The sequence below is a fragment of the Microtus pennsylvanicus genome, chromosome 8 (assembly GCF_037038515.1).
Source record: "Microtus pennsylvanicus isolate mMicPen1 chromosome 8, mMicPen1.hap1, whole genome shotgun sequence".
Taxonomy (NCBI): Eukaryota; Metazoa; Chordata; class Mammalia; order Rodentia; family Cricetidae; genus Microtus; species Microtus pennsylvanicus.
Window position 1 is genome coordinate 90,037,992 of NC_134586.1, and position 10,111 is coordinate 90,048,102.

Below are 10,111 nucleotides of genomic sequence, written 5' to 3' on the forward strand. Positions count from 1 at the left end.
TAGATAAATTTAGAATTTGCATACATAAGTTCATAAGTTGGTTCACAAGAAGCTTAGTTAACTTTTAAAAACATTGTTTGTTTGTTTTTAACGTTACCCAGCCGAATGAATTTCTACCCATCATCACCTAGAACAGTCATCTGCCAGTTAGAAAGAACATTACTGGAAACTAAGGCTGTGTCCTTTGTTAGTTCCGTGCGGCCAGCCGTTTAACAAAATCAAAGTGAGAAACGTCCCGTCGTCTGCAGGCGCATGCTAATTTTAACACTGTCAGCTTCTAAATGAATCCACTAGTGGTTTCCACAGGGTAGTTTCTAAGATGAACTCTACTTCGAGGTGCCCTCAGGGGGGAAACTACAAATCCCAGCAAGCCCCGCGCGCGCACTAGTCCAGGACGGAAGGCGGCGCCCCAGAGTCCTTTGCGTGCAGTGGCCCTTTGGATACCGGAACTCGTGCTCTAGGCTCCGTGCACCCTGCCCGGAAGGCTATGGCTGTGGCGACTGTGGCCGCAGCGCTCCTGGCCGCACTGGGTGGGACGCTGTGGCTGGCCGTGCGGCGGTTCTCGGGGGCCAGGGGCCAGCGGATGCAGGGAGGCGGGGACCAGAGCCTCATGCACGGGAAGACAGTGCTGATCACCGGGGCAAACAGCGGCCTGGGCAGAGCCACGGCGGCCGAGCTGCTGCGCCTTGGGGCGCGGGTCATCATGGGCTGTCGGGACCTCGGGAGAGCTGAGGAGGCGGCGGGTCAGCTCCGCCAGGAGCTCGGCCAGGCTGGGGGTCAAGATCCCGACGCCACCAAAGGCCAGCTGGTCGTCAAGGAGCTGGACCTTGCCTCTCTACGTTCAGTGCGAGCCTTCTGCCAAGAACTGCTGCAGGTGTGGGTCTACTGAAGCCCAGCCACCCACGGGGGAGGGGCCCCTGAGGCCTGCCTGGTGTGACCTTGAGAGTGGGCAGGGCTGAGAAAGACACCTGCTTGTGGGGGACCCTGCTGGGAGGAGGGGCAGGTTCCAGAAGGAATTCCTGGGATGTCCCCAGAGGAAGTGAATAAATAAGCTAGTGTCTGGACATTCCGTTTTGTTAGGCAAGGACAGTCCAGGAATCATCACCCCGTGTTTGAATTGTTTTTCCTGTGTCAGAAGTAAAATGTGTGCCAGATCTTCCATGGTGTCCCAAGGCCTGAGAGCACTGCAGGAGAAAAGCTCGCCAAGAGCTTTGGTTAGGCCCCTTGTAAAAGTTTCCTTGCTGTTTTTCTTTCTTATTCCCATTTCCTGATTTTGTTTGTTTTGTTTTTGGTTTGCTCTGCTAAAGTAGGGAGTGTCTCTTGCTGATTGACAACTTTTGCATCATCCCTAACTAGATTCTATCCCATTTCCAAAGAAAATGGAATTTGGAATCCTCTTAATGGCCCTAAGCAGAACAGGAATAAAAATCATATGCCTAGCTTTATTGAACATTTGATGTATGACAGGAGATGTGCCAAGCACACCATTAGTTATTGTCAGATCTTGACTTTAATTGTATTAAAGCAAGCATTAACATCTCCACCTCGTAATAGGGAACAGAAACATAGGAAGGTTAAGTAACATGTCTTTCTTCAGTCTTTGCTTTTCTGGTGCTTGGTGGCTGAGGGGTGGATGGTACAGGTTCCACTGAAGTAGAAAGGTTGTGGCCAAGGTGACTTACCAGAGGTAGATCTAAAGTCAACCAGGCACAGGGAGACTGCTTGTCTCAGTTGGAATCTCTTGACTCTAAAGCTGAGGGTCTGGCTTTTTTTCCCCCATGATGTACTTAGATCAAAGAAATATCTGGAAGTTCATTTGTTAGCAGTTAGACCTAAGCAGCCTAAGCCTGCATGTCCTAACAACTCTCTAACGGTCCAATAATAGGCATCCCTCAAAAAGAAGTTTCTTGTTTAACTCTATGTAGTCGTGATTGCTAATGGAACAGTGTGCTTGTTTGCCACTGTAGGAACTTTCCCAGTCCCCAAGTCAGCTTGGACATTGCCACCCTCCTTCTTGTTCTGCGTAGATTGTTTTAGTTTTGCCCTTGCTTCTAAGACCATAGCTGGCCTGGGTCTGAAAAAGCATGGGATAAATCCGGACTAGCTGAACATAGAGGACAATGAGGAATACTGAGAACTCAGGAACAATCACAGTGGGTTTTTGATCCTACTGCACGTACTGGCTTTGGGGGAGCCTAGGCAGTTTGGATGCTCACCTTTGGAGACCTGGATAGAGGTGGGCGGTCCTTGGGCTTCCCACAGGTCAGGGAACCCTGATTGCTCTTTGAGCAGATGAGGGAGGGTGACTTGATGGGGGGAGGGGGAGGGAAATGGGAGGCGGATGAGGGGGGGAGGCAGAAATCCTTAATAAATTAATTAATTAATTAAAAAAAGACCATAGCTGTTAATAACTGTTAAACACAAAGCTGTACAAAGAAATCCTGTCATCAGAAGAAAGCCCATACTAAACCACTTTCCTAGAGGTGGTAGCTTTTGAGATAATGAGTAGAGAGTATCACTGTTCCCCTCAAACCATTCATAGCAAGCTCCTGTTGTGTTCTAGGGAAGCATGTTGCATGTTTAGAGCTGGTGCAGGTCAAAGAAATTGGTTGTTAACATGTCATTTGCGTGTATCAAATCAAGTAGCAATATTAGTCTCTGGGAGATATGGAAGCATAGAAAGCAGGTCATTCTGATCACTGACATGTATAGGGTTGAGCATGTTCATTCCTGATACTTTGCTGCTTGGAACAGAAAAAGAGGTTGTGTTACCCTAAGTATTTACATTCTTGCTTGGCCCTGAAGTTCAGTGATTATAATTAGAAGGAAAAAGAAATGGAGGTTTTTGACATTCACTGTTTGGTATTCTTGGAATTTATGCCATTTATCTTCTAGAATTTAAAAAATAATAAATGATAAAGTCTTAACACAAACCCAGCAAAGAATGATAGGTCAGAAGTGATTAATTCTGGAGCCCTTTCCAGAAGATTAGCGAAGATGAACACTCCTTCCTTCCCCGTATCTGTGAACTCATATTCCCCTTTTTAAGTTGACTGGTACAAAACATAAAAGTTTTTTCCTCGGGCCAGAATGAGAAACAGTTAACTGACAGGTAGCCTTTGATAACAGTTGTGAAATGTAACACATTTTTTTCACTTACACTTGGCAGAGAGAGAGAGGGAGAATTGAAATTTGACCTGAAATTAATTTAATCATAGGTCATCACTGTGACTTTACACCTGGAACACATTGTGCATTTCTTTCCCTGTCATCAGAAGAGACAGAGGAGCCAGGAAAGAGCCAAAAAAAACCTACCTAAATGATGTAAGGAATGAAAAGACTCCCTGTGAGAACAGTGCAGTTTCGGACTTTAATTTGGGAAGATGTGGAGGTGTATGGTGCTTAGAAGAGATTTCATATGGGGAAGAAAGGGCCGAGTTCTGGAACCACAGTGATGGTTAATGGTGTCTGTTGATGCTATCTCTTCTACCTCTTATACTCCTGGCATCCATCATGGTCCTGTGTTGTTACTAATATTTTGATGTTATCCACTCAATGATTTGATTAACCTTTCTTAATTTTTTAGCAATATTCGCTCTAGTCCAAAGTTTACTTCTCTGACCGTTCTTTATCCCAATTTTGGGAAACTGCCTTGAAGTTATTCTGTCCCTGTGGTGACATTTTATACTTAACAGGATTGCAGAGTAAAGCATCTTAATTTACCATTGGTGGTGATACAAGGTGGGAGTCACAAAACCAGCCCTTTGCTGGAAGTGGTCTGCCGTGCTCACCTTGACTCAAGCTCTGTTGTTGTTGTTTTTTTTAATTTATTGATTTTTGTTGAGCTCTACATTTTTCTCTGCTCCCCTCCCCTTCAACCCTCTCCCAGGGTCCCCATGCTCCCAATTTACTCAGGAGATGAAGCTCTGTTTTAAACAGACCAGTTAGAAGTTAGAAGGCCAGGCTAGGTTACTAATTATGAGAATGGGCTTTGGAATCTAAGGATTTCATCTTCAGGCTGATTCTGACTTGCCTCTTAGAAGCCTGGTGACAATGACCAAGTCACTTGGGTCTGACTTGAACTTAAGAACATTAAAAGTAGATAAGGTTATCTGAGAAAGGGACCAAGCAGGCACCTCCTAATCATGTAAGATTGCCTTAAAAGTCTTTTTTCATATTTTGCATGATTTTTTAGGTTTATTACAGGGACACATTATAACTTTGACATAACAACACCAAACTGATATTTTTCTAGTTCAACTGAAATTAGGAGAAGACATACAATCCTAGGAGTCACTCACCTCCAAATTTGCTGTATTTCTGTTTAAAAAAAAAAAAGACCTTGATAATTATATCATCAACATCTGAGTGAAACGTAAGAGTATACACATTCATAATCATTAAGTTGTAGAAAGTCTAAGGTTGACAGTGCTTCAAACAGTTACTGGATACATAGGCTAGAACTTGAGATTAGTTTTAGTCTCAAACTCTTCTCATTGTTAGGAAAACAGACCTGAGTGAAAAGAGCTCTATGGAAAATGTGTGTTCCTAATTCTGCATTCTCTTTCTGGTTTTAAAGGAGGAACCCAGGCTAGACGTCCTGATCAATAATGCAGGGATCTTCCAGTGCCCATACATGAAGACTGAAGATGGCTTTGAGATGCAGTTTGGAGTGAACCATCTGGGCCACTTCCTACTCACCAATCTTCTGCTTGGCCTCCTCAAAAGTTCCGCTCCCAGCAGGATTGTCGTCGTTTCTTCCAAACTTTATAAATATGGAGACATCAACTTTGAAGACTTGAACAGTGAACAGAGCTATAATAAAAGCTTCTCTTATAGTCGAAGCAAACTGGCTAACATTCTTTTCACCAGAGAACTAGCCCGTCGCTTAGAAGGCACAAACGTGACTGTCAATGTGTTGCATCCTGGTATTGTGCGGACAAACCTCGGGAGGCACATACACATCCCACTGTTGGCCAGACCACTTTTTAATTTGGTATCGTGGGCGTTTTTCAAATCTCCACTAGAAGGTGCCCAGACCTCCATCTACTTAGCCTCCTCACCCGAGGTGGAAGGGGTATCCGGAAAGTACTTTGGAGATTGTAAGGAGGAAGAACTATTGCCCAAAGCTATGGATGAGTCAGTCGCAAGAAAACTGTGGGATATCAGTGAAGTGATGGTCGGCATTTTAAAGTAGGAGTAAAGATAAAAGGGCTATTTATAAGACTATCCATCACAGCCTTGGTCGGGAGCAGCATGTTGTGAGTGTGTGCTCCTTGAACACAGTTTGGGTTTTACGGTAATACTGCTGAGAGATACACATGAGTATTTGAAGGGCACTGTTAGGTGGGCTAATAAAAAGTTAAATAACTAAAGTGAGAGAAACCATTCTGTTTTATTATTAAAAATTATAATTGGGCAATCACAAATTACAGATGCTGAAGATATCCACAATTTAAAAGATACCTTGAGAGGGTTTTCAAAAACTTTTTGATTTCCATAATGAGATGTTAAGAATTTTTCCTACAATGCCTGTTTTGTGGAAATAGTATGCCTAGTGTGTGCACATAAATTATTACTTGGAATAAATGTATGAAGCCGATTCCTCGGTGTGCATTTCTTTAGAAGTATCTGGGTGCAGTCCATAGCTTGTCCTCCCTGGCCTTTTGTAGTCTTGCTGTACCCATGTTCTTCCTGTCATATCTTGTATGCTGCTCGGAAACTTTTTGTTTATAGAACTCCAATCTATGACCTTGTGTCCTAACACACTTTCAAACCTGTGATGGTTTTCCAGTTAACCTTGCAGTAAGTTTTCTTAGTCTCTTTCTGCTGTTTTGTTTTTGCTTTTCCTTTTCCTTCTGTAGAAGTCTTTTACTCAAACGTCAGTGTTGAGTATATAAATGTAGCAGTGATGTAGGGCTGGAATTCCCCAAAGGGACATAGATTATTGGAGTTGATAGATCATCCGTAAACTGTAAGCTCTATAATACACCCTGGAGACACTCCACAAACTGTCACATGCCTGTTCTCTGTCTTGTTGAATGGAAAGAACTCTAGCCACCACAGCCCAACAGAGTGGACTAGACACGTTGAAAGAGAGTGCATGAAATAATGAAAAACAAACTTACAATCTTAGTTAAACAGGCAAATGTCTGGTCACAACCCTCTTAGACTGCCCTGAATATAGAAGAGTCATCCAGGCCCTTGCCTTCGGATCATCTCTTCATATGTTCCCCGACACATGTCCAGCAGGTGGACCTTTAGGCAGAAGCAATTCTGTCTTCTTGTTTTGTTTCTCCTGACTTAGCTTTGTTAAAGTGCACTAATTGTTCACTCCAGGGCTGGTAGACAATTTAAAAGAATTATCCAAAGAAAGTAAATTTTCTCCCTCAAAATTTAAAGTGTAACTGACACTGAGTGAAAAAGAGCAACAAAGAATGAATTATAAATACATTTACATATGTTTTATAAAATACATATTTCATACACATGAATTTTATTTATTAAATATATACATATATAATAAATATAAATAAAAATGTTTTATAAAAATAGTTCAGCCAAAATGGGCATATTATAGGCTTCTGTGTTTTAACATCAGAAGCATCAACTTAATAACGTCACTTTTTGTTTGTCCTGTCACCTCAATGTTAATGAAAACAGCAAGGGAGAGGCGGCACCCTTTAGTTTAATAACCATTAGGGCAGAGCTAATGCTTGTTATTTTTAAGAACTTGCCGTACCTGGTTAAAAATACTGTTTCTTCTCCAGACTGGAACAATCTTGGCAGATCATGCTAAAGGTCTGCTTTCCTTTAGAGCATCGCCTTCTGAGTACAGCAAATGGTCCTCTCATCACAGGTGTGTCTCCGAGGGCATAGTGGGCAGAGCTACGCCATATCCTTTGAAATGTATTTTAGAAGGTCATCCTACAAAGAGACCTGCTTCACTTGGAAATATGGGCAGGAAGTACACGAGAATGCAGCTTGGAAAAATAGAAGCTAATAAATCTGTCCTACACCTCGGCTTCATTAAAAAGGAGCTCCCTTTTTCGTTTAATACCATCTTTCTCTGGCTGTACTGTGATACCCGATGCTTTTCAGAGGATGTGGACCTTTTGAGCCTTTCAGCGTTCTTGTTTGTGGCACCACAGTAAAATAGGATATATTAATTTATAGTGATGGGAAAAGAAACTTATCTGCAAACACCAGCTATTACGATAAAATGAGCTGCCATTTGGAAGATGTCTTCTCCACTACTGTGCCTGATGGAATCGAAGGCCCATAGCAGCGGCATGGGAAGATCATTCCAGCTCTTTCTTTCTCCCATAACTCACTCATGATCTTTCGACCACGCAACATAGTAAGAGAAACAGTTCCATTATTTTGATACTTTTACTCTCAGCAAATACTGGTAGAGCAAGCCTGGGCTAAGCAATGGAATAAGTAAAGTGAAATCCATTTTCCCCTCCTTATTCTTGCCTTTGTAATGTGTTAGTTGGTTGGTTGGTTGGTTTTAAAACTGACTTCATTCAAGCAGGTTGGTCCTATTGGCAGCACAATCATTAGTCTGCTTTTTGAACATTACCCACATTGCTTAATCTAGCGGAGTTCCCAATTAACAATTAGCTGGGAAAGGGGTTTCATTTCTTAGCATACCAGATACACTGGGTTTAGTTAGTCACTCCCCAACTTAACTCTTCTAGTGATCGTGGAAAATTACATAACCATTCTGAAACATTGTCTTCCTTGCTCTGGCATCAGCTACAATGTCCATTGTAAAGTTTCTGGTCATGTATATATGTCTGTGCCACATCAGACATATGATGGTCAGTGAACAAGTTTGTGGATTCTGCTCTCTCCTTCCACCTTGTCCTTGGTTCTGGAGATCAAACTCAGGTCATCAGGCATCTATAGCAAGCACTGAACTATTTTGCTGCCTGACAACTACCTACTTCAAAGGACTGGTCAATGAAATGAATGTGTCAGAGTCAAGCGTTTAGACAGATGGTAACATAGGCATGCATCCACTTCTGTTTCAAAAACATGCTAATAATGACAGTCGTAGTAATATCGATCAGGAACAGTAATGATTAGCTGACTATGTTTGATGGAAAGGACTCTAAACCATGAACCAGTAGCCTCTTTCTGCAGAAAGCTAACTGCATATTTCAGGTTTGGTGAGTCATTGTCAACCCATGTTATATATCCTCATATACTGTCTTTGTTTTTACTCCAATATTATAAAACTGTAAAACCTATGCTCAGCTAGTCCAGAATATTCTATTGCACTTCAACAACCTCAGTGCCGTCTTCCAAGCCTGCTACATTCACATAGAGTTCATCTTTCTGCAGTGCTTGTAAAAACAGCAACTCCTTCTGTACAGGACTGCTTCTGTTTTTCTATATGATTTTTAATCTTGTATGATTATTTACTCGAAGACCCAGGAGGTCTAGAGAGTATATTTTGAAATCTATCTCCAACTATAGATTCTGGGGTGAGGAATAGCAGTTATCTGCTTCCAGCTCCGTCCCCACACAAACCTGCTGGGCCTGGCTAGAGATCTAAGAAAAATCTATATTTGAATATTTAATTGATTCCAAATGTCCCAAGAATCACTAAAGAGAACATGTTACTAATCACCCTTCAGGAGCTGGGCCCCCACAGACAGCTTCAGATGTTCACAAGGCTTCTCTGGACAATGGGGAGTTAAATTAGTTACAGGTCAACATGGAGGAAGGTAGTTAATTCCTAGAGGAAAGTCGGAAGGCATGCCCGGCTTTCTGCAGACAGCAAGGAAGAGGGTTTTGCCAAGCCAGATGTTTAATCAAAGTTACTCTACTTTGATGCACTCCTCAGGAGCCACCATGTGACTGACTTACTGTAAGAGCAGAATCCCCATCCTTTCTGAGAAACACACAAATTGAGTATCGTCTCCTGTAAAGGTGGTGATGGGCTCCCTTTTAGCATGGTGTTGTGTCCATCCTTTGGACACTGCGAGAATACCTTGTCAAAGTTCATGCCGGAAAGCTGTGAAACTACACTGCAAAACGTAAAAGGAAAGAGAGAGAGGGAGGGAGGGAAAGGGCCCTTGTAACATTTTTGGTAAGTTTATAATTATGTGGCAAACCACATTTCGAGCTGTCCTGGGGTACGTGTGGCCTATATACCACAGATTGGCTATAACTCTGGACCCTTTGCTCCCCTTCGTCCTGTCATCGTTAAGACAAGGAGATTATGTGCCATCACTTGTCCAATTAACAAATATTTGAATATCTTTCACAGGTTAGACCTTGGCCTGGTATCTGCATCCTGGGGACGCAGGCAGCAACAGAGAAAAGCCAGCCAAAGCTATGTGTCCTTGTGTGCTCGTTAGCTGTGTTCATCACAGGACAATTTAATAGTCATAACACAAACTGCTGAAATGTAAGGTCGAAGAAAAGTGGATTTCTATAAAATACCGTCTGAGTGCTTTGCAACAAGAAAACGAGGGCAGATCATTGGAAATTTACGGTTGAACAAAGTGACAAACAGCTATCTTTATGAAAAATAAATACTCTGAATGCACAAAAAGTTTGGGGACTCACTGCCTTGAAAGTGACTTTAAGCTGGGTCCTTTTTTCTGCTCCTTTTTTTTTTTTGCTTGTTTTCATTTTTATTTGTTTAATTTATAGGCCGACAAAACAATTGACTTTACTACGACATTTTTGTCCACATGCAGCATTATACCGCGTTCCTGTTTTCGTCCTTCTACTGCACTGTTTGGTCCTCTTTTTTAAAAAAAAAAAATGACACCAAAGTTGGAACTCAGAGACTGTGCTCCCAACGTGAGCAGAGTATTAGAAGATACAATTCCAAGTGGATTTAAGCTCAAAGCGCAGCAAGGAGGTTGATTAAGCCCTTAGCCTCAAATGAGATGAAGGTTAATGAATGAATGCGTTCTGTTTCCAGCTCAGGTAATAGCTTCATGGTGTAGACGGCTCACCACTGTTATTTCCTTCCTTAAGCCTTTTCAGGGAACCAGCCAGTTTCAAAGAGGAGGGCTTCTCCTGTGGAAGACACAGTAATCACTGGCATTTCAGAAGAATTTCAGTTGGATGGGATTTGCAATAC

At 42.3% G+C, this 10,111-nt stretch overlaps 1 protein-coding gene across 1 annotated transcript; it reads left to right on the forward strand.

Moving 5' to 3' along the window:
* Positions 1 to 436: 436 nt before the first annotated feature.
* Positions 437 to 5,602, forward strand: Rdh14 (retinol dehydrogenase 14). Its single transcript, XM_075984015.1, has 2 exons — positions 437 to 874; positions 4,580 to 5,602. Exons 1-2 carry the CDS (start codon positions 488 to 490, stop codon positions 5,195 to 5,197), a joined length of 1,005 nt encoding a protein of 334 aa, XP_075840130.1. The 5' UTR covers positions 437 to 487; the 3' UTR covers positions 5,198 to 5,602.
* Positions 5,603 to 10,111: the final 4,509 nt, after the last annotated feature.

Bases quoted from the DNA above. Each gene is read 5' to 3' on its own strand.
- Rdh14 (XM_075984015.1), top strand. From the start codon at position 488: ATGGCTGTGGCGACTGTGGCCGCAGCGCTCCTGGCCGCACTGGGTGGG. The intron at 875-4,579 runs GTGTGGGTCTAC...CTGGTTTTAAAG, and splicing joins TCTGCCAAGAACTGCTGCAG to GAGGAACCCAGGCTAGACGT.